This window comes from Netta rufina (genome assembly GCF_964035555.1).
Source record: "Netta rufina genome assembly, chromosome: 8".
Classification (NCBI taxonomy): domain Eukaryota; kingdom Metazoa; phylum Chordata; class Aves; order Anseriformes; family Anatidae; genus Netta; species Netta rufina.
Genome location: NC_140131.1, coordinates 6,375,162 through 6,398,149, shown reverse-complemented (window position 1 = coordinate 6,398,149; position 22,988 = coordinate 6,375,162). Strand labels below are relative to the sequence as shown.

General features: G+C 42.3%; 3 protein-coding genes across 4 annotated transcripts; 1 reads left to right on the top strand and 2 right to left on the bottom strand.

The window, feature by feature from the left end:
• Positions 1 to 414: 414 nt before the first annotated feature.
• On the bottom strand, positions 415 to 13,089 carry TXNDC12 (thioredoxin domain containing 12). The gene is made up of 7 exons (XM_084290919.1): positions 12,840 to 13,089; positions 10,724 to 10,784; positions 4,680 to 4,732; positions 3,894 to 3,967; positions 3,263 to 3,332; positions 3,090 to 3,173; positions 415 to 2,615 (listed from the first exon to the last, which is right to left on the bottom strand). The coding sequence occupies exons 1-7, from the start codon at positions 12,925 to 12,927 to the stop codon at positions 2,536 to 2,538; spliced, it is 510 nt and encodes a 169-aa protein (XP_084147045.1). The 5' UTR covers positions 12,928 to 13,089; the 3' UTR covers positions 415 to 2,535.
• KTI12 (KTI12 chromatin associated homolog) lies at positions 6,453 to 8,650 on the bottom strand. The gene has a single exon (XM_084290858.1). It carries the CDS (start codon positions 8,622 to 8,624, stop codon positions 7,911 to 7,913), a length of 714 nt encoding a protein of 237 aa, XP_084146984.1. The 5' UTR covers positions 8,625 to 8,650; the 3' UTR covers positions 6,453 to 7,910.
• A 571-nt stretch (positions 13,090 to 13,660) lies between the features above and the next one.
• Positions 13,661 to 20,976, top strand: BTF3L4 (basic transcription factor 3 like 4). Of its 2 annotated transcripts, none has more exons than XM_084291485.1 (6): positions 13,661 to 13,774; positions 14,541 to 14,604; positions 15,491 to 15,604; positions 18,008 to 18,209; positions 19,836 to 19,895; positions 20,803 to 20,976. In XM_084291485.1, the coding sequence occupies exons 2-6, from the start codon at positions 14,551 to 14,553 to the stop codon at positions 20,847 to 20,849; spliced, it is 477 nt and encodes a 158-aa protein (XP_084147611.1). In that variant the 5' UTR covers positions 13,661 to 13,774; positions 14,541 to 14,550; the 3' UTR covers positions 20,850 to 20,976. The 2 variants fall into 2 exon arrangements, with proteins under 2 accessions (XP_084147611.1, XP_084147612.1); XM_084291486.1 differs by lacking the exon at positions 13,661 to 13,774 and adding an exon at positions 13,783 to 14,087.
• The last annotated feature ends 2,012 nt before the right edge of the window (positions 20,977 to 22,988 follow it).

Here is a 22,988-nt window from a genome sequence, read left to right as displayed (position 1 = left end):
TGGTGATGGAGATTAATTTTGAATAAGAATGGTCTTAAATGATGAAGCACACTTCCCACATCTGTCACCAAAGGGAGATCTCTGTAGATAGAGAACTTTCTAAAAATTACTTAGAGGCAATGTTTGCTTCTGACATCAGAGCATTTGTAAAGCAAGGCTTTGGGACAAATGATGTGCATGTCACAGGCTATAACTTCACTGCAGAGTTAAGACAAATGCAGAGCTGCCGAGAAAGCATGCCTGGAAAATCACAAAGTTGTACCCTGCTATTCTGAAACCTAGATTGGTTTTCATAATTATTATTTGTTGAATCATATCCCAGATGAGCAAGCAGAGTCCTCCCCCTGGTGGCAAGCAGAAAAACACATAGCAACGAGTTTTTACAGTTGTGTTCATCAAAGGCTATAAAGGAAGTAAGGAGCATCAGACAGGACCTGTTTTTTATTAGGTCAACTGATACATCTGGGAAAAAAATACAATTTTGCAGAACACAAATCATTTTTCAGGACTTACACAGAATTATTTACTTTGAAGGCTGATACAACTTGAGAACAGTTGCTGAGTTCAATCTGACAATTTATTAGACAATTTGCAAGAGGAGCAGAGTATAAAACTTGTACAACAACTTTTAGTAGCTGAACAGGGTAATTGCAATGTGCAATAATCCCATTATCTCCACTGAGTCCTTGTCTTTTAGTGCTCAATTGAGTATTACTGTCTAAAAACCCTTTAAGGCAGAATGGTCTGGAAAGTAAAATTCATACCACTACTAACAGTAAAAATGGACTCAGTAGGCATGTTGGTTTTATTGTATTCAACAGTTTTTCCCAACTAACATCCTCAGGTAGCTTTTAAAAAATTATCTGTAGAAAATTATCTCTCTGCGTTTGTTATTGGAAGTTATGGCAAGTGCCTCTTGGACAGGATTTTTTCCTTTAGATGACTATTTCAGTGGATGAGGGGAGAGCAGTGGGTGTTGTTTATACTGGCTTTACTAAGTCTAAGACTAAGACTTTCATTTTTTTTTAAGACTTTAGAAAGGCTTTTGACTGTCTCCCATAGCATTCTCATAGACAAACTGAAGCACTGGCTATGTAAACGGACAGTGAGGTGACTGAAACTGATAGAACTGCTGGGCTCAAAGGGTGTGGTTGCTAGTGGAGTAACCAAAGGGTGGACATTTCAACATCTCCATTAGCAACCTGCACGGACAGGTCAATCACATGCTTGGGAAGCTGGCAGATGATACGAAACTGGGGAGAGCAGTTGATAACCAGACACTTGTACTGCCATTCAGAAAGACCTTAACAGGCTGGAAAAAAATAGGCAGAGAGAACTATCAGGAAGCTCAACGTGTGGAAATGCAAAGTTCTTCCCCTGGGAGAAACAACCCATGAATCAGTGCAGGCCAGGGGCCAACAGGCTGGAAAGCAGCTTTGCAGGAAGGGATGTGGGGGAGAACAAGTTGAACATGAACCAATGATGCACCCTTACCAGCAGGTAAAGTGAAGGGATTTTTCCCCTCTATTTTTCTTTTCAGTTCCAGTAGATAAACACTAAGTATAACCTTGACCTCAGCAGTATTTGTTAGCGTAATAATGGCTGAATTACAATTACATGAAAAGCAACTGTTATATTTTAATTATATAAAAGAGAAACCTTCTTCAGCTGTGACATTCAGCACTAATAACCACTGCAACATAAACACAAATATATTCCCCAGTCTTTAAGAATGGAAAACTATGCCCTTCATCAAAAAACACTGCATGCTTATGTTTAAAAAGGTTTAATTTTTCACCCTGGTACAAAAATACAGTACAATGTGATGGCAAGGCATTAGCCAAAAACATTCAAAGAATAAAAGGGGATTCCCCGTAATGCTTCAACATAACCCACCTTCACTCAGTCAGACAATCAAAAGGTGAGTAAATTCAGTTTCTGCCCAAAGGCAAATAAGGATGAATCACACAGAGTTTTACATAAAAATATGTTTGCAGAGCTAATAATTTTACATGCTACTTGGACATTGATGAAATTTACTCTACTTGGCTTAGTGGCAAAATTTATGGTTTGGGATGTCTAGAAAACACCTGGCCCAGGTACATGTCCCACTCATATGAATCCCCAATAAAACAATGGGATCACACAATAATACCAGTGAGAAAAGAGGGATCCAACCCTGATTAAGCATCAAAATGTCGGCTACTTCTAGTTATTCCAATCACACTGTTTGTCTTCAAATTAATGTTTTGCCCTACACACCTCCCTTTTAACACCAATATTAGTGGTTGCTCAAACACATGAATTGATGTGTTTGCACATTATCTAGTTGCAAAAAATCATTACAGTACACACAGCCAGGCAGAGGAGGAGATAACACTGAAAGTGATGCATGTGTGTGAACTCCAAACAGGGTTTAACCTAACATTGTTGACAGGAGAATCACGTCCCTCCAGTGCATCTACATTCTTGGTCAGTTTAATCATTGCCATTTAGAGTTTTGAAGGGATGGGAAAGCGTCATTCAGTGTATTCATTATAGTTCATCACCCAGGTGTTTTTGTTTGAAAGCATCACCTGTGAGCTTCTCTTGGGCCTCCTTCATCCCTTGGACAACTGAAAGATCAGACAGAGAGAGATCAACTATTAATCTAAAGAGAAAAACAAGGTGTCCTGGTAATGAATGTATTTCAAATCAACAGAGTTATATGTGTACACAGAATGTAAATCTACAAAACTACCCAAGGGGAAAACAAAACAAAACAAAACAAAAACAAACAAACAAACAAAAACGAACAAAAAAACAGGCTTCTGCTCTTCTCTCAACTATTTGTGAATTGGATGATTTTCTATGTGACAGATGGAGGCAGCTTAGGTCCTAGAGACATTATGGTAGGTATTAAGGTGAATCATGATTCTGAACATGGTTCCTCAAAGCACAAAGAGTCACTCACTCACCGATGTAACAGCTCCTAGTTATGCTGTCATGTATCATTTTTCTCCACAAAAAAGTGAAGGTGTTGTCCTTCACTTGGAACACACCCAGAACTCCACCTGGAGCTCTTACACTTCAACTTAGTTTTCACATACCTTGATCAGCATTGGTATAGAAATACTTGTAGCTGGGGTTTCCTTTCTCATTTATGATTTCTGGGTGAACTTTTCCACTGGGGTCTATGAAAGAAGAAATCAGACAGGAAATTTGGGTGGCAATAGTAAGAACATGATCCTGTGAATGGATACAAAAGCTGTGAATGTCTTACCCATGAAAAGGATTCTAGGAATGTAACCTCCATCAGGACTAAAGGCTTCATCCTTTGGCTCTTCATCATCCTATCAAAGCAAGACAGAAAAGAGAGAATGTATTAGAAAGATATCTAACAAAACACAGTACTCATTTTAAAGAAACAAGCTGTTGCCTTCAGATTCCATTTACCCTGAGCAATTTACAACTTGAACAGACAATAGGTACTGCAGTATCTTCCACTTTCAAAGAAAATAAGGTTATTTCCACCTAAACAAGTATAATTTATCAAAATAATCTTTTTTTCTTTTTTTCTTTTTTTTTTTTCCTGTCAATTTGCATTAAACTTTGCTTTGGTTTAGAAATGTTTTATACATCAGGAGAGAATGAATATGAATTCCTTTACAGTGGCGACAGACTGGTATGCGGTACAAATTGTTAAAAAGACAAGGGCAGTCAGGTTTATAAACACAATTAATATAACTATACTGAAAAAAATAAAAACAATTAGCTACATCAACCATCCTGCATACCTACTCAGAAGTGCAAGTGTTAGGACGTAGACAAAAAACAGATGCAACCAGTTAATGAGGATTCCAAATACTTAATTACTAAGCAGTAACGTGGATACAAATCAGAGCGTATCCTACCTCGAGGTTGACCATAACAAAATTATGGGCAAGTTCGGAGATCTCCTTAGATTCAGCAAACTTTGGCTTCAAAGCTAATTAAGGAGGGAGGGAGAGAGAGACAGAGAGAGATGTGTAAATATGGAAAATATTTCAGGTTTTCAGGTCAACACAGAAACTCTACTCCATTCCTGCCTCTAGAGAGCTAGTAATTTTCAATGAGCAGTGGGTAAATGGAATATATGTGTCAGGCTGTTCAAGTCAGGCTCAGAAGAGGCAGTAACTGAAGCAATCCCTGCTGACCTGCCACATGATGAAGCCTGGCCAACAGACATCCATGTATGCAGTCATTTTGGAACCAATGGAACAGAAGCAAAAAGCTTGCTGTAAATCATTTCTTACTCAGCTAGTTCAGCCTCGGTCTAGTCATTATGACTAGCTTGTTCCTTTGTGATGCTGAAAAAGCCTCACCTTCGAAGAACCACCAGCCGAAAGTAAGGGCAATTTAAGGGCAATCTCTTAATTCTCAGAGATCGTTCCTTCTCTCCCATTTGCTATAAGCAAAGTGCAGGAAAATCTGCAGCCACTACAGACGGGCAGCATTTCATGTTACTTTGCCGGCGTGCAAGCATGGCTGACTTCTGGCAGTGCTAACAGGTTAAGTGGTGTGATATTGCACTGCTCCACATGAAATTTAAGGACAGCTAACTGCATTTCGAATGCAAAGTTCATGTTTCTCACGTTACACAATCTGCATACAAAAGTTCATTAGAAATTCCATCAAGCTTTAGTGTTAAATACACTCACCTTTGCAAGCTCCACACCAAGACTTGTGGATGATAACCATAAGAGGCAAACCACTTCAAATAAAAAAAGAAAAATAATTGTCAAATAAAGCTTACAGCCAAGCATCTCAACTATTACCATATTATTTCTAAATTCTATTACTTGTACATTTTAACAATCAGGCCTTCTACAAAGGCTATATGTAATAGCAAATATGGAGATGCAGAGAGATTCATCTGCATTTGTAGGTTTTGCTGCCTCGCAAGTTTTCCAATCTTAAACACACATCAAAATAATTTATTAGAAATGCCAACCAATGACTTGTGGAGTAGGAGACTTTCTTTTTGAAAGGTTTGGTGTCATTAGTTCAGACATGCATAGAAGCACAACTGGTCATGTGTTTGTTTTTTTTAAAAAGGCAGGGGTTAGTCACACCAGCTACGTGAGAGATCTCAGAAGGGATTTGCACAGCCACTTAAGCCAATGCAGGGGGTGACAGTCATCCATCCACCCCTTTCCCCGTTATGGTCTGCATGTTTCAGACACTTCTTTCTGCAGCCTCCCACGATTAAGATCTGGGATCACTGAGCAACAATCAAACACAGTAACCTGGCAAACCCGTCAGCTTCCAGGCTAGTTTCCCACGTGCTGGTATGCTGAAACAAGTGTGAGAAGTGCCAGGACCAAGAAGGAAGGGAGCTGTGTGGAAGTGTAGCCTAAATAAAGTAAAAGGTAGAAGGACCAAAGTGAAGAGCCTAAGTTCACTGTAGAATGAATATAGAGAAATGCTTTTTTTGCGACAACTCAGAGTATTAAGTTCAGCGTGTCCAGTACATCATGTGAATACAAGTACATCATGTGAATATTATTCTCCATCTCTCTTCCTGAAGTCTTCACTTAACCTTCACTACCTACACTACCTGGAGGTTGATTCCATTGCCTATGTCTCATTTAACCTTGTTCTAAAAAATCCCCTTAGCATTTCACCTTCTGACGAATTCAAGCTTAACAAGTTTGAATTCTCTAAGCTCCTTTGTAATGCATTCAGGCTGCATTATGTGATTAGACAAAGAGGCCTTAAACACAAAGAATTTCACCTATTTCCTGTTGTAAATGCTGGTGATTCAATTAATCCACCACTTCAGTGCTCTCACTAAAATACCTTGCCTATTTTACATGAAGTTTACCTTTCTAACAAGGAAAGTGACACACTTACAGGTGATTTTTATTGCTATGGAATACATTTACGTAGTACAATACCTACCTCCACACTTTTTGCAGGTGGAAGTCCTTCAAAACACTTTTCAAACAGCTGAAGTAGTGAGAGCAGACTAGCACAATAAACTACAAAAGACTAAGAACAAGGAATTGGGAATCTCATCCTTGTTCTCTTACCATTAATTCCCTTTAGCTATGGAAGAGTATCCAAGGGAAGCTACTAATAGTGATACAGCTTTCAAAATAGTAAGAACAACCTAAAATTAGGCAAAATAAAAGAAGGAATCTAGAAAGGTACACAGAGAACATACTATATAGATACTTCTTTAAGGTAACACCAAGCAAACACCACTGTGAACAATGGCAAATAATGACTAGCTGATCTGAAGGACACGTTTTCCTTCATCTGCAGATTGGTATGAAAAGAACTCCCTACCAGCTTTAAGTTACAGCTTTCAGTAATGCGTGGAGAGGAAGGAAGTAACATTTGGAATAGTTCAAACAGAAGCCTGGCATTTATTACTAAGCAATTGCTGTCGTCTTCTTTACATAGGACTTTGCAGTAAGGAGCAAGAACACACATTTTGCTGGTAAAGCTCATGTTACATCTGTGCCTTCTCCCTGATGACAAAAATATACTTTTTTCAGTTTTTATACAGTCCAACATGATTTTGCTCCTTTCTCAAGATGACGCCAATTGAAGTCTGGAAAATATGCACTGTCCTTATCATCAAGGATCTTCATGTCAGAAGAGTTACCAGAAACACATGATCCTTGGTACTGCACCACGCTTTTACTTTTTTTTTTTTTTTTTTTTTTTTTTAAGAGAGATTTTCAATGCAGATTTTAAATGCAACTGCTCAGAGTCCTGGAATACAAACTCTTAGCTGGACAGAACTCACAAAAGTTTTAGTAATACTGTATGTATTTCATCAGCTTTATTCTCTTTGAGAGATAATTTAATTTTATTTACATCAAAACATTTTTGTAGTCATTTCTCAGTTCTGAAATGCCTAAGTCCATTTAGCAATTGGTATGCTAGATAAATAGCCAATGCCAAGCAAATCAGTGAAGTGTCCCTTCTTGCCCCACTTTACCATTTCCTCCCAGGTAGCACTACACAATTAAAAACAGAACCCAACAACATTTATTTAAATGAGGGATGAAGAACCCACAAGAACGTGAAAAGCGTATCTAAGCCATAAATGCAGTACAGCAAAGACTGAATTAGTTGAAACTAAGCACAAAAATGAGTTACCCAGTCACAGCCAGTACAGACTTAGAGAGAGTTTAACCCAGAGCAGTCATTGCCTTTTTAGTTCATCCTTCTTAGAAGAGCACAAGAGCACTCACTCTGAAACAATTAGTGTTTTTAAAAGCATTTAATGATGACCTTGCACAGAAAAGCCATAGCAAGTTATTTCAATAAAACAGTCCCACGGGTAAATTAAATCTACTCCATTTAAGGCACGTTTTATTGTTAAACCTGAAATAGAGAGGTTTAAGTTGGCTAAGCCAGCACCCTTCTGTTGTGCTGAGCTCGCAAATCTGTCTCCTAGGTTCAATAGGATTTTTTTGAAGTTATATCCTAAGAATACAGCCTGTTCCAGTCTGGGAACTGAAGTCCTTTCTGCAGTTTGACATATCTGGAGACAGCCTTGGAAAAGCAATCTTCTTATTAACCACATACACACAGCCAATGCACAGGGGACAAGTTTTCCTTATGGTCTCTATCTTCAGCCTCTGACATTCATATATTACATGATTATTGGGGTTTAGGTCTCCACAGGAGACTTCGCTTGCTTGGGGATGCAACAAGGTCTCTTGGAAAAACACACGTGGGGAGAATGCGGTGGGGAGGGTGGCAGGAGAGTCTCCATAGGGATCCTCTTAGCAGTAAAATGTCAGCAGGGACACAGCATCCTGCTGCTGCTATATGTCACGATATGCGACAGGTGGGCCATGAGCTCCTCAGGTCAGTGGCTGGGAGGCACACTCCTGCTGCTGGCAGCGCTTTGGCCCAGGGCCTCGTCTTCACTGGATGCTGCGGCTCAGGTACTGCAGGAACATGCTGGCCAGCTGGGGCAGGTTTTCATCGCTGGGCTGCATCTTGGTGTAGCTGATGAACTGCCTGCGCAGCCGGCTCAGCTCGGCCATGCTGACGGGCCGAGTGAGCACCAGCCCTTCCACCACCCCGGGGACACGCACCTCTTCCCCGGGCAGCACCCCGCTCCTCTGGGCAGCCACCACGGCGGCCACCACGTCCTGCGTGGCTCTGTCGAGGCGGTGCAGGAACTCGCACGACTGCAGGGGCTGGCTGCGGGTGGCCCGGTGCGGCGGCGGCGGGGTGCTGTCGAAGAGGGCGGCTCGGATCTCGGCCAGAGGCAGCGGCTCCTCGCCCCGCACGGTGAAGAGAGGCCGGTCCCAGCGGTTGCGGGGATCCGGAGCCTCGAAGGGCGGCTCGGGGGGGCCGGCGGCGCAGTGCAGGAGGCAGAGCGCCGTGCCCGCCTGCCGCGCCGCGCAGTACAGCTCGTAGCGGCCGCTCCGCAGCTCGTTGCCCGCGTCCACGATCACCACGTCCCGCCGGCTCAGCCGCCGCTCCACCTCGGCCCTCAGCGCCGCCCGGCCGCCCTCCGCCTCGGTCACGACGTGCGCCCGCCGCTCCGGGCCGTCCAGCGCCTCCCGCAGCTCCGCCGCCCGCCGGCTCTTGCCGCTGCCCGGCGGCCCGCACAGCACCACCAGCGGCATCCTCCCCTCAGCGCCCACCGCGCCGCCATCCTGACCCGGACGGGGCCGCGACTGCTTCCGCCGGGCTCCGGCTCGTCGCCATGGCGGCACGGCCTGACAGCGGCCCCGCGGCGCCGCCACAGGGGGCACCCGTGAGGGTCTCCTCACAGCGGGGCGGCGTGGGCAGCCAGGAGGCTGCCCCTGGCACTGTGAGACCCGAAATCACCTCACGGCACCTGGCACGGTGACACTGAAACCACCACACAGCCTCTGGCATGGTGACACCGAAATCACCATACAGCCCCCGGCACTGTGAGACCCGAAATCACCACACAGCTCCCGGCACTGTGACACCGAAATTACCATGCGCCCCGGCACAGTGACACCAAAATCACCACACAGCCCCCAGCACTGTGAGACCCGAAATCACCACACAGCCCCTGGCACCGTGACACTGATATCACCACACAGCCCCTGGTGTGGTGCCGCCGATTTGCAAAGTGTTTTGTTTAAAAGTGCAATCGTACTGTAGTTATCTTCGAGAATGAGATGCTTTCAGAAATACACAGAATCATAGAATGGTTGTAGGTGGAAGGGACCTTAAGGATCACCCAGTTTCAAGCCCTGGCCATAGGAAAGGACAGCACCCACTAGGTCAGGTTGCCCAGGGCCTTGTCCAACCTGGCCCTGAACATCTCCAAGGATGGGGCATCCACAACCTCTCTGGGCAGCCCTCTGAGTGAAGAATTTCCTCCTAACATCTAATCCAAATCTCCCGTCTTTTAGTTTAAAACCATTCTCCCTTATCCTGTCATAATCTGGCTGAGCAAAGAGCCGCTCTCCATCTTTTTATAAGCCCCCTTTAGGTATTGAAAAGCTGCAATAAGGTCACCCCCGAGCCTTCTCTTTAGGCTGAACAGCTCCAGCTCTCTCAGCCTTCCTTCACAGGAGAACTGCATGAACTGTCTCCATCTCCACAATAACCTGTAGCGTATGTAGACACTGTTTCCAGGACCTCCAAGACATCCAGGGAGTGCTATTTACAGAGCCAGATTTAATGTCTTGAAACTTCCTGTACTATTGTCCCCAATACATCTTGCTACATAACAGATAATTTCATGTAATTTTCATCGCCAGCCCTAAGGTCAGACTGCTAACCTCCATCAAGTGAACTGGTCTGTGTTTCTGGCAAGGCAAATCAAGTGTGCATCACATTCTTCACTGCCCAGGGGGGATTGTGAGCACAAATGCTCATCCTGCCTAAGCACTCTCTCCTTTATCTGTGCCATTTAAAAACTTCCTCTGCTTTGTTGCAAGGTAACACTACAATTGTTCCTGCAAATACCAAAATCGTCTATTTTTTTTTGTACATGTGTATCAAATGAATGCTAAAATATCCAGTTATAAACGTTTGCTAGACTTCTGAACTGTACCATCTGGGTTAATATCACTAGACCTTGCACAGTGAGTGGAAATCAACAGGTGGATCAGTTTGACAGCAAAATTCAATTAAACTACAAACCTGGAAAGCATAAGGAATTTCCACCAATGTCACAATAATGTAAGATCTAGGTTATAAGTTTTAAAATGTAAGTAGAATTTATAAGCATGCAAATTTCTTCCTCATCTTTTAACAAGACATTGTGAGAAAAATACGCCAAAATGTCATTTTTTAAACGTTTTCATAGAGACAGTGTTGTTTTAGAATTTAGCCTACAGAAGGTTCTACTTAAACAGCTTATCAGCTCACTATAGTTTAAGACTTCTTTTTGCAGACAGTAACAAAACAAGTTGTCTCATGTTGAGGTCTCAAATCTACATAGGCACATCCACTTTGATGGAAACTATCAGCACTGCTGAGTTCAGGGGGACTGAGTACCATTAACGCATGTGTTTGTGGGTTTGGGGTCCATATCTTTACTGTGACAAATGCACAAAAAATATTTTATTTTCAAAGACATGATAGAACTTCAATAATTTAATTCCACATCTGAATAGTCTCCTAAACCACCTTTATATTGGTTAATAATTAGTATTTTCTGTGGCTAAATTTAGGATTGATACAGAATCTTGACAAACTTTTAAAGCCACTTTTCTGTATTTAAAACTAGGTAACATACCTGGCCGCTGCCTCTTTCTTCCCATCTTCTAGCGTTCTCCAATGAATATGATCTCCAAAACCTGCCAGAGAGAAAGGTTTATAAATGCTGCATAGTTTAACATATCATCAGAGGAAAACAGTCCAACCCTTTGAACATTTTCAACGCATTATATAATCTTTTTTACCAGAAATTATAATCCCAGTCCTGAGAAGACTTCTGTGAATACTTACAACCTACATGGTCTTACAAGGAATCCCACTGAAATTAATTAACAAAAACAAACCACAGAGTCATGAATATTTACACATATGCAAAGGACATCAAAATTCCCTGAGCAGAGATTAAAATTGAAGTGCTTTCTGATTATTCTCCATTCTTCCTCGATCTGTGAACATTTATTAACTGATTACTGACAAATTAAACATGTCACCATCTGGCTTCCTAAATCCCACTGAATGTGAACTAGCACAAAATAACTAGGCCTTAAAAAATACATAGGCCAATAAATGATTATTAATTGCTCTATAACTATTACATTAAATACTACTACTGATGATAATTGTCACCAAAGAGTAAGAAAGAACCCCGTTATGCAGATTGCTGAATGTTACAGTGATTGAACAACACAGGACACATTCTACCCAACAAGCAGATAATAAGACTTGTTGTGTCTTGTCTGTTGAGATAAACCAAACAAGCCCATGTCAACAACAGTAAAGCAGGGACTGCCATTTTTTTCACCCTGTAGCCAACACACCACTACCATCATGCGGCTCAAAGCCATGTGGAGAGCTGAGATGAAGGAGATCTGGGAACTGTTCAGAGATGAACCCCTTTTGAAGACTTCCCCAGAGGTCTCATTGCTCCAGTAACATGGGGCTGTGCTGAAAGAGCAAACATCAGCCTTGGCATGCCCCTTCCCATCGCTGAGGTATGCTCAGCAACCCCCAATGCCTGGGAAAGGCTGTAACCTCACTGAGGGGGCAGATTTTGGGAGCTACACGGGGACCAGGAGCCACAGCCTGCCCATTGCTGACACAACTACAAGTGGACATTGTCTCCAGTAGACACCTGCAGCAAGGCAGCTGAAGAAAGCTGAATGCAGGGCCAGCAAAGCCTCCTTACTTCAGCGTCCAGGAAGTTTGAACTGCTGGCACAGTATCTGTATCACCTTAGCTTATCTCCCGATACGAACTGCCACGACCATGTATGATGCAACACATCAAATATTTAATTGTGCTAATAGGAAGGCGGAGATGCCTCCTCCATGTCCGCGCACACGTATCCGTGGCAGTCAGCCGCAGACATGAGGCTATGTTCGTACTTGCTGATGGTGGCACAGGTAAAAGCTGTTGGGTTAGCAGAAGTCGTGTTTACTCAGAATATTGACACACCAGGTACTGCAAAGGCCAACGTGTTCAAACACGGGAAATCTTCTATTGTTCTAAGCAAGAAAGCGCCTTTTTTAAAACTAAAAATCAGTCTGTGATGAGCATCAGCCCGATTTTAAAAGCACTCCGCGAAACGTTACAGCGTGTTTGTTTTGAATGAAAGTCGATTAACCGCAGAATGAAAGTTTGCCAATCCCGATACGGAAATAACGGGGCCTCGCACCACAAGGCCCCGCTGCCCGCGGTCCGGGCGGGTTACCACAGCCCTGGGAGATTCACCCGTGGGGCAGCCCGCCCAGGGTGAAGCTCGGGGCCCTGGCGAGCCGTGCCTGAGCCAGCCATTAACCACGGCAATTAATTACACGGGGAGGGCAGGCCAGGCAGCAGGGAAGCCGGGCAAGTGCCATTCATCGCCTGCCAAGAGCCAGCGGCGGGGCCGCCGCGCACCTCAGGCGCCGAGGGGCTGCGCTGCCTGAGAGCGGGGCAGCCCCCTGTGGCTTGGGTGGAAGCAGAAAAAAAAAGCTGCAACGGCAAAAACCGCTTAAAAGCCGCCTGGTACCGAAGGGCAGCACCACCCTCAGCCGCAGGGAGCTGTGCAGGCAGTGCCGGCGGGTCGGGGTACCCAGCCCGGACCCCCCCCCTCCCACCGGTCCCCTTCCAGCCTCGCCGCCGAGACCCCCGCGCCCGGCTCCCCGGCAATGCCGGCGGGTGAGAGGAAAGCACGAAGGAAACGTTTGCCTGACCCTTTCCGAGCCCTTCGGAGGCGGCTGCGGAGGCCGCCAGCAGCAGGCACAGGCAGAAGATGGAGACAGCCGCGGGCTGAGCCTTCATGGCGGCGGCACCCCCGGGGCGGACCCTGAAGCTCCGAGACGCGGTCGGACCGGCTCCGGTGATCTTTTTCGTTTCTTTTTTTTTTTTTTTTTTTTTTTTTCTTTTCCTTTTTTTTATCTTTGAAGGCCAGGAAGTGATGAGAGACGGATGTGGGCGGTGCTGCCAGCCCCTCTCGGCTGGAAAGCGCAGGGGGAGGTGGCGGGGTGGGGGCTGCTCCTCGGGCCGGCCCAGCCCGCTGCCTTGAGGGCAGGCAGCCGGGACACGGGGCAGGGTACAGGGAGGGGGGGGTGTCGACTTTTTTTTTCCTCCTGACAAATAAACCTGGTGGTTCCGCAGCTCTCAACCGGGCGGTTGGGAGGGTAAAAGTGGCCATAAACGGTTATTTTGGTTGGAAGGGGGCTTCAATAAGAGGAAGGGGACGGGTACAGCCGCTGCAAGCCGGGCAGGGGCGCCGTTCCCTGGCTGGGCGGGCTGCAGCACACAACGTTTATTTATTTTGCGAACTCCACAAACGCTCCCGCCTCGTAAGCGGTTGTTTTTTCCCCCCCCCCTTAAAACCAAAGGGCACGGCAGGGTCACACCGCAGCACCGTGCCAGCGGCCGGCCGCCCCACCCCCTTCAGTTGCAGACTACAACTCCCAGCATGCCCCGCTCTCGGGGGGCATTCCCCCTCCTTTCTCTATGCAAATCCAACGCGGAGCCGCCGCCAATCAGCGGGCGGGGGCGGGGGGCGGCTCGCGCCGTCACGTGGCGCGAAGCTTCCTTTCTCTGTGCGCCCCTCTTTCCTTCCTCGGCCGCCATCTTGTGCGCACCGCGTGTCGGGCCGCCGAGGGGCCGCCGGGCTCAGGTGAGAACCGCCCCGCGCCCCCCGGCATAGTGCGGGCGGCCCCCGGGCCTCTTCCCGGCCCCTTCCCTTCCCTTCTGCCCGGCCTCGGGGAGAGGAAGGGGGGAAGCGAGGCCGGGACGCGGTGCTGCGGGCTCTGCCCGCCCCTGGCGTGCTGCAGCCGCCCCGGGGGTGTCGCTGAGGGCTCCTCGGGGCAGGCCCGCGAGGGGGGCGCCTCGCCCTGAGGGGGTTTTTCCCCCCGCTGCGGGTATTTGAGGTCTTCAGCCTTTAAAGGTCACGCTTGGCCCGTGGGAGACCCAGTTAACAAAGTTCCCAGGTATTGAGCTGGGAGAGGAGCTGCCAGGGATCGCTGTGGCACTGGGAGGGCTCGGCGGGGTCATCAGCTGCCAGTAGCAGGGGTTCGTTATGTGGAAATAGCTCGTGAGGTAGTTCAGCGATGAATCTCGCTGCCTGGGCTCTGTTAATCACGAAGGTGCTATGTTCCTGGAAGCAGTTGTGCTCTACGTGCTGATTTTCGTCTGAGTGCTTCAGCCAAATGCTAAACTGATGCACTTGGAAATTTGCAGCTAATACCTCAAACTGATGCAACACGAAATGTGTTGGCTTGCTTCGTTGTGGTACGCGCTGCAGCTAAGCAAGCTGCTGCTGCACTGCTTTGTGCTATCGAGATGGAGCGGCTTTAAAGGTTTTTTGTTTGTTTGCCCTGCTTCGTTGAGGGTTTTTCCTTAATGTTTTAGCAGCTAACTTATATTTCTATTTCATTCTTCAGACGCAACACTATGAATCAAGAAAAACTGGCCAAGCTTCAAGCTCAAGTCCGAATAGGAGGAAAGGTAAGAAAAGCACCAGAGATGCACTGTCTTCTATAACTTATGTGTTAAAAGAGAAATCTCTTTAAAACTTCTGTTTCAAAACATAGTTTAGGAGGGGGAGAATACATACTTCAACAAAACCGTATTTTTAAGGTCTCTAACATGATCTGGATCGTAGTACTGCTTACGTGAAAGGCAGTTTTCTTTTAGCTCACAACTGCTGGATGAGTAGTTTCCAGGGTGTATGCTCTTTTTAAACCTTGTGACTTGTTGTGACCTGTGAAAGCTCAAGCTAAGCTTACCTGTTGGTTTTTCTAGTTTTGTATTCTCTCTGTTGGAAAATTTCTTCCTTTGTATCGGCTCCAGGACTTATCATTGAGCTCTATCTTTTCTCTGAGCCAGCAGGTAGCTAATGTGACAAAAAAGCAATAAAGGTTGTTCAGTGTGGGCATTTGTTTCCTAACCAGAGATATTGGGGTTGGAGGGATTGTATAGAAGTTTTTAAAGTAGGAATACCAACATTGCTATCTGTGGAACAGTTTAAAAACATAAGTTGCATAGTTACAAGTGTTTTAAAATCACTGTATTTGTGTTGTCCTGGACAAACTAAAATTCTCAGGAAGCATTCTTATATGTTGCTTAATAGTAAATAGTATTTTTATAATCCATCTTGTGGAAAGAGAAAATACTGCTATTTTTTTAGTGTCTTTTTGTCTTCTACGCTTAAGAAAAATCTCAAAATTGAGACTGACAGCAGAAACGGTAGGTGAAGGGAAGAAAGACAAGAAACGTTTTTCACTAGAGCTTTTTCATAGCTTAAAGAGATTCTGCTTGGATTGTGAGATGACTTAAATTTCAAGTGTTGAAAGAGTTTGTGTTGCTGAGTGTTCTCTTGATTCTTTTCCAGGGAACAGCTCGCAGAAAGAAGAAGGTGGTGCACAGAACGGCAACAGCTGATGACAAAAAACTTCAGAGCTCCCTCAAAAAACTGGCAGTAAATAACATTGCTGGCATTGAAGAGGTATAGTGAGAAAAATGTTTCTTGTGTGAAATTGAATTAATTGTGTTGTTTTGGTGTTGGTTTTGTGTTTTTAATTTTCTTTCTTAACAAGTTTTCCCCTCAAACTCAGGTGTGATTACATGTAGGTGAAATTACTTTATTTTTTTGGTCTCATTTACATTGATGCATACATATCTATAGAGAAAAGGGAAGAGTTTCTGGGCAGACTGTGATCACAGAAGCCAGTAAGCTGCTTGTAATGTATGTCTCTTGCATTAATTGCAAAACAAAACTTCCCTTAATTCATAACATCATGCAATCAATTGCCTAATTTTAATAGAAGTGTTAAGTACATCTTACTGCACAGGGATGCGTAAATAAAGAGTTATGTGATGCAAAACTTAAGGTAGAGAATCAAAATGCTTGGAGTAACAACTTGCAAGTCTGCATTATAAAAAGGAAGTTTTTTCATGGCATGAAAAATAAACTAGATTTGGTTGTTGAAGTTATAGAAGGCTGATATTTCTTACAACACTAGCAAAACTCTACAGAACCAGCTTCTGTTATATAAAGCAGCAATACGGAGGCTTCAGGTATTGCCTGAGTATTTTTTTTTGTGTGTATAAATTTTTCCGTATAAAGTATTAGCTGGAATAGAAACTATTTCCATAGTGCTGTAGAGAGTGTGATGCTCATGTGGGGGAGGAGGTGTTACTTCACTGTGAGCTCCATGTTACTGTAGTACGTGGTTGAAGCATAATATTTAATCTGTGATTAATTAATTTAAGAAGTGTTGCAAGGTGCCTCCAGAGGTCACTTTATGGGTATCTCTCCTCCAAAGGCAAATACCAATCCAGTATGGAAGCCTGGTTTGCCTGTAAGCTTTCATACCTCTGCTATAGAAACACTTTAATTTGGCTGACTGAATTATGATGTTTATATGCTATGCTATACAAGTACAGAGAAAAACCCAGTCCTTGTTCGTTCTTTTTACACAGGATGTAAGATCTTTATTCAGACACAGTTATTAAGACTTAAAATGTGTTGATGTGAAGGAAGATTATCCAAAATCCTTCTACCTTGATAGCTGGGTACATAATTACAGTATGTTGCCTTACTGTTCAGGAAGACCTAAACTGACCTATGTAAATAGAGTTTGGGGAAGTTAGTAGTGTTGAGAAGGCAGATTTTTTTTGATTTGTTTTGGTTGGAAGAGGATTTTAAGATGACTGCTTACATCCAGCTTTTATCATTTTCCCCTCAGTCTTGCAGGAAGGTGACACCTATTTTTTCTGTTTATTTTTTTGTTTGATTTTTTTCTGTTCAAAAGAGCTATTAATCTTCAAAGTTCAATATGTTAAATCTGTGTTCTAGATGTGTTCTTTAATCCTCCATTATTTTCTCCCTGTAACTTCTGCTAAAAGCAGTGTTATAAAATTCATCAGTTTCAGTACAGCTGTTCCTTTGGATGAGTAAAACTCTTCAATTTTTTTTTTTCTTCAGATAAAATTGGTTTCTGCATAACCATAGCTCAACCATGCCCAGGAAGAAAAAAAACTTCTAAGTTTCCCTTCTTCAAAACTGTGTAAAAAATGCAGAACAAAAAACAAAAACACAGAATAAATTTCAACTGTAAGAACCAAAGCAGGCTGCTGTAAGAACTAAAACTGGTTGTAAAACTTAATTCTTGGTAATTCAGAGCACCAGGCAAAGGGAGCAGAATCATTGTATGTTGTGCTTGGTTTCAATAATTCTGTGATGACTCTTCTAGGAGGGCACTGAAGCCTGTTCCAGTGCAGCTAACTTATGAATCTAGAACACTGCAAGAGATGTGAGGGGGAAGTCTTTGTATTGGGTGGTTTCAGCGAAGAGGCCAGATTGTGAATTGTGTGCCTTTGCCAATTCTGCTCCAGAAACAATAACCTATTCCTGATAGGTGACATAGATAGTTCAAGACGCTGCCATTTACAGCTGATACGGCAAAGCTTTTTTGTTAGAGCTTTAGTTTTTAAGAGTGCAGACTTGGAGATTTTTCTCCCTAGACATTCTTGACAATAACTGGTTTATGCCTTAAAGGCTAATAGCCTGTATATATTTTTTGCCTTCCACAAAAATGTGGACTGTATGATAACACACAAGCCTTTGCACATGTATTGCTTACTATAAAGATAAGAGTATAAGGCAATCATAGCTGTTAAATTCAGACTTCTCATGAATGTGTGAGCCCTTTCTAGACAACTAACTCATTTTACTTCCAATTCAGGTGATGTTAATTCTAGGTACTTTATGTGTGGTTATATTCTCTAGGAGTACTAATTTTGTATTTATATTTTAAGATTTCAATCTAGTTTTGAATTAATTTATTGCACTTGTTCAGGGAGATGCTGCAACACTTTGGTAAATGTAGTTTATCTATTTAAACAGGTGAACATGATAAAAGATGATGGAACAGTTATTCACTTCAACAACCCCAAGGTTCAGGCATCCCTCTCTGCCAACACTTTTGCAATTACTGGTCATGCAGAGGCTAAACCGATCACAGAAATGCTTCCAGGCATCTTAAGCCAGCTTGGTGCTGACAGCTTAACAAGTCTCAGGAAGTTAGCTGAACAATTCCCAAGACAAGGTAGGTGTTTTTGGAATTTTTCATTGATGATTGAGAGAATACATGCAGTGTTGAAACTTTAACCCACATTTAGTAATAATACATGACATAAAAGCAGTGAAAAACCTATTTGGTTTTATTTATTGGCCACTGTTTTGGACATACAGTATGTGATGAGGGGATAATCAAATTTTTCTTATTGTTTCAAGACTGTATATGCTGGCCCTCATTTAAAATTAACATTAAAATCTGGTAGGTCAGGCATGTTTTAATTCGAGGCATACAACTGCATGTGACAAAATACTTCGCAAAACAGAAATAATTTTAGTTTTCATATAGAAAATCTCAACAGGTTCTCTTTGTCAGGGTACCAGGTCTGTTTTCTTTCTTCCACAAAATGTTTTTACTGTGGAGGAAGAGAACTTGTTCTTTATCTTTTATTTTGGAATTCCATTTGGAAGAAAAACAACACTCGCAATTCAAAATCAAATCTTCTGGTGTGATTCATTTTCTAATCATTTTTTTGTAGCGGTCTCAGCTATTCTCTCTAAGCAAGTTTGTATCTTAAGAATAAATGGGAGTTTATTCTGAAATTTCATATTTTATGAAATTGGAATAAAACGGTATTTTAAAGCATGCAAGTAATGTCTGATTTTGCTAAGAGTTTGTAAAAGCTTTCTTTGACTGTGGAATAGGTATGCTTTTTATTTTAAGTCTATGTCAGAGTTCATGTTTCATGTGTGTTGCCAAAATTAATTCTTAATAACAAGTCCCAGTGAAGTTGGACATTATAAATATGAAAAACGTTTTTTAGACTTTTTTTTGTCTTGAATGGTAACTGAAATGGCCATTAAAAGGGCTGTAATTGAATATGTTGCACTTGTCCCTATTGGGAGTTAGAAAATACATTTTTTTAGTTTAATATTTTCAACAAACTAATCTATTTCTTCTAAATTAGTAATTTCAATCTCATCTATATCTCATATTCAGAGTTTAATTGAAAGTAGATTTTCTTCTTCCTTCTTATTTTACTATTATTAATAGGTAGAAAGATGGGTCATTGTAATAATACTACTTTATTACAACCTCAGTACCAATAAATTCTTTGTGTTTCCTTAGGTAGCACAGAAAGCTAGTCTTAAAATAAGTGGACCAGTGTGAAGGAATTCTTTTTATTTTACGTTCTTGGATTTCTCCAGGTTACGTGTAACATGATCCCAGTTTGATCATGACTTACAGAAGAATAGGTTTCATATAGGACCCTTGATGTGGAAATACTTTTTCCTACAACTGTGGCCTCTAGGAAATGGTGATATGTTGGCCTTGGATTGATACCATGTTATCGTTGCATGAGAACACATGGCTTCAGTTAAAAGATTTAGTCACACTGGGGTTTTTCTGTATCATTTGATATTTTGTTAGTTCTGCATTAATATGCCTAGGCATTTGGAAGTGGCAGTGTTAATACTTTGATATCAGAACGTTCACAAATAGACCTTTTATTCATGCCAATTACTGTTGATACCCAGTCATTGTTTCTTGGAATGAGGGAATGCCTTCTATTTTTGCTTGTATGTTATGTGTTCTTGTTGTGTGGTTGTAGTAACTCTGTACAATGAAAACTCAGCACCAGTTTTCTTTTTACAGTGTTGGACAGTAAAGCACCAAAATCTGAAGATATTGATGAAGAAGATGATGATGTCCCAGGTAGGCACAAAATTACATGTCTATTTGATGTACAAATACTCAATTCATGCACTGGAGTATTTAGCTCTTGATGTGATTATTCTACTGATTTGCTAAGGGAGGCTTCATATGCTGGGCAGCATTGCAATAGTGATGACTTCAGATTCCAGTTCTTGAAAGTAGTTTGCCTTGCACAAATTGCTTAATTCTTAAGTAGAAACAACTTGAAATACTTCCAGGGAGGTTGAACAGGTGGTCTAAATACCCAAATATGGTGTTAGGGCTGGAAAATGGAGTATCTGTAAAATGATGTAATAGGTGTATTTTTAAATCGGGGTTTGGGACTCTTATTTCTGCAGTAGAAGAAATTTAGCTTCTGTCAGTGCCTATTGGTGTCTTGAGAAACTTTAATTCTAAGTTGTTAATTTGTCAATCGATAAATATAAATCACCACGTTCTTTTGTTCATACATCATCAGTATGGTGTGTTAGCCAAAACAAAGAGTTGGTGACTCAGATGTTTGATTTCTTTTGCTGTGGCACTTGATTTTTCTGACCTTACATAAAAATGTACAGGTCTCTTCAAAACGTTCTGTTTGGTGGAGTACAGCAGTTAATAGGTGCATAGCTTCAGACAGTTGTTAAGAGTGGCTGTCACTCAAAACTCAACTGCACATAGTAGAGCATCTCTGAAAATCAGATCTTACTCAGTGTTAGAACTTGCACTCTTTCTGGGTGTTTCTGCATGTCTAGTTCTTTGTATATATTCAAACTCCATTTTCTAAAGCAGTTTGAAATCCCCCCTTTAAAGTGTGCATGAGTATAGTTGAGAACTACTTAACATTTCATATAATATGTGCATTTTTCATTAAATGTCTGAAGGCATCGTTACTGGGCATTACTGTATTAAATATCTTCATCTCTTTCAGATCTCGTAGAAAATTTTGATGAAGCATCAAAGAATGAAGCTAACTAAATCATTAATAGTTCTGGAAGCTGGCATGGACTAGATTTAAGAAATCAGCTATGTGGTTCCAAAGTTTTAAAGAAACAGAGAACATCATCTGTTAATAGTTCAGTAATATAAATATTTTGTATTTTTATGATGCTGTTTGTTCAGCATTTTCTGTCAGTTGATTTTGCATTTTGCACTTACTCCCAAGATCTACTCTTTTGGTCAAAACGAAATGTCAGTGCAGTTTGAGGGGTGTGTGCATGTGCGTGTGTGTATGTGTGTGGGTGTACATATAGTGGAGAACAAATTGGAGAACGCTTATTTAACCTTTCCCCCTTTTCTTTTGGAAGTAGAAATAAAACAAATCGTCGGCATTGTTACTTTTGATTATCACAGAATAGTGCACAGAAGGCAGTGAAGATAAGTTCTGTCCGCATTTTGTGACCTGAAGGCGTTACACCATTAAAATTGGGGTTTAATTTGCTCTAACTATTGTACTTTCAGATGTTTTTTATCCATGTTGAAGTGCACACGGTATTTGTTATCAACCGTATGTTGATCCCAGATGATACCTTAGATGAGCTAGTTTTCCAGCTTGTTTGGTACAGAAACTTTTTTAAAAAGAAAACTCAGTCCCAGAAAAGTGATTTTTTTTTTTCCTCTCTCAACTTTGACTCCTTCCACACACTTAGCTCTATGTTCTCCTGTTGATTGTGTAGAGTATATCACGTCAAAAGGAAAACAAGTCCCTTAGTCCTCTACCATCAGGTCACTTATGAAACTTGGAGGTCTAGTTGGTAATAGTCCAGTGAACCAGTTTTGCACGGTAACAGATTTTTGCTTGAATAACTTCAAGCTGTTCTCTTGGCATGACTGCATTTACTAGCAACTGATGATCCACTGTCACTAGAAATTAAATGCACCATGTGAGCAACATTTAAGGTGGGAGGAAAGAGTTGTTGACATTTTGCCTTGCCTCCTGCTGGGCAGTTTGTGCAATGACTAGCTCTAAAGGGATTTTTTTTGCCTGTATTTTACCTTTGCCTATAACCTACCTCTAGGTTTGGTGTCATCTATGTAGTAGCTTACTAAAAAACCACAAATGTTCCTCGGACATAAAGAGGGACATTGGGAGGTACCATTGGTACAGTGCAGTATTTATGACCTTCCTTCAAAATGCTTAATGTGAACCTGTTTTCTCAGAGGCTCTTTCAAGGTTCTTAATGTAATGTGCATTACAGTGTAGTTAGACATCATTGTAACCTGTGTCAAGGGCAGCTGTGGCTTAAGAAAGCCATTTTTTCCTTCTACATCTGTCACTTAACTATGGCTTAATTGGAACATATCAGCTTTTTATGTAGGTTCATAGGCTAGAAAACTGTAAAAGTACAAGGTAAACAATACACGAGTCCTGGTGATGACATCATAAAGCCATGAAAGCAGAGCTGTAGTGGTTTGTCATCTGAACTCCTCAATTTATTTTATAGGTCTTGTTAATTTCTTTCTGTTATTTTATATACTACATGGATCTTGCTACAAAATAAAACAGCAGTACAAAAGAGGAAATGTCCCCTCTTGTATGTTGTCTCATCCTCCCACCAGCAGTAGCTGAGGAACAACTGGTGGGTGCAGCTGCTGTTTTAAACAGCAGGGCCTCCTTGCTGACAGCTCCTGACAAAGATACATGCAGGTTTAGGGAAGATCCTGATAGAGCTTTAGGATTTCACACTCCCATATATCCACTCTCCTATTTTCTCTGCAGTGTTGAATGGAACTTTGGTCTGTTGTATGGCTAACTCTGAATCGGCTGCAGATTCTTCGGTTTATAAGGAAGAGATTTCTTCATTAACGTGTGCGCAGGCACACTGAATTGCCTTTTGCTTCCTTTGCAAGCTCAAAGAGCAAATGAAGGATACTAGGAAACAGGTATTTACGGTGTTCTGCCATTTGCTTAAGGGGCATGAGTGAAGAGCACTTCAAAGTAGCAACTGTACTGAGTTTGTGGTATGGGTTGTCCCCCTCTCTCCCAAATACTAATCAGATACTAAAAATTCATGCTTGTTGGTTTCTGATATAGGAAGTATGTTGAAAGTAATTTTGTGAGAGATTAAGAGTAAGCATTGGATTTGGTAAACTTCTGTATAGTTGAACTTCCTGATT

What these genes read in the sequence shown, in the direction of transcription:
- KTI12 (XM_084290858.1), bottom strand. Translation starts at nt 8,624, where the DNA reads ATGCCGCTGGTGGTGCTGTGCGGGCCGCCGGGCAGCGGCAAGAGCCGG.
- TXNDC12 (XM_084290919.1), bottom strand. Translation starts at nt 12,927, where the DNA reads ATGAAGGCTCAGCCCGCGGCTGTCTCCATCTTCTGCCTGTGCCTGCTG. An exon ending in AAGAAAGAGGCAGCGGCCAG is followed by an intron (nt 4,733 to 10,723) that starts GTATGTTACCTA and finishes TTTTATTTGAAG; the next exon opens with TGGTTTGCCTCTTATGGTTA. An exon ending in TCCTAGAATCCTTTTCATGG is followed by an intron (nt 3,174 to 3,262) that starts GTAAGACATTCA and finishes CTTCTTTCATAG; the next exon opens with ACCCCAGTGGAAAAGTTCAC.
- BTF3L4 (XM_084291485.1), top strand. Translation starts at nt 14,551, where the DNA reads ATGAATCAAGAAAAACTGGCCAAGCTTCAAGCTCAAGTCCGAATAGGA. An exon ending in TGAACAATTCCCAAGACAAG is followed by an intron (nt 18,210 to 19,835) that starts GTAGGTGTTTTT and finishes TTCTTTTTACAG; the next exon opens with TGTTGGACAGTAAAGCACCA. An exon ending in AGAAGATGATGATGTCCCAG is followed by an intron (nt 19,896 to 20,802) that starts GTAGGCACAAAA and finishes CATCTCTTTCAG; the next exon opens with ATCTCGTAGAAAATTTTGAT.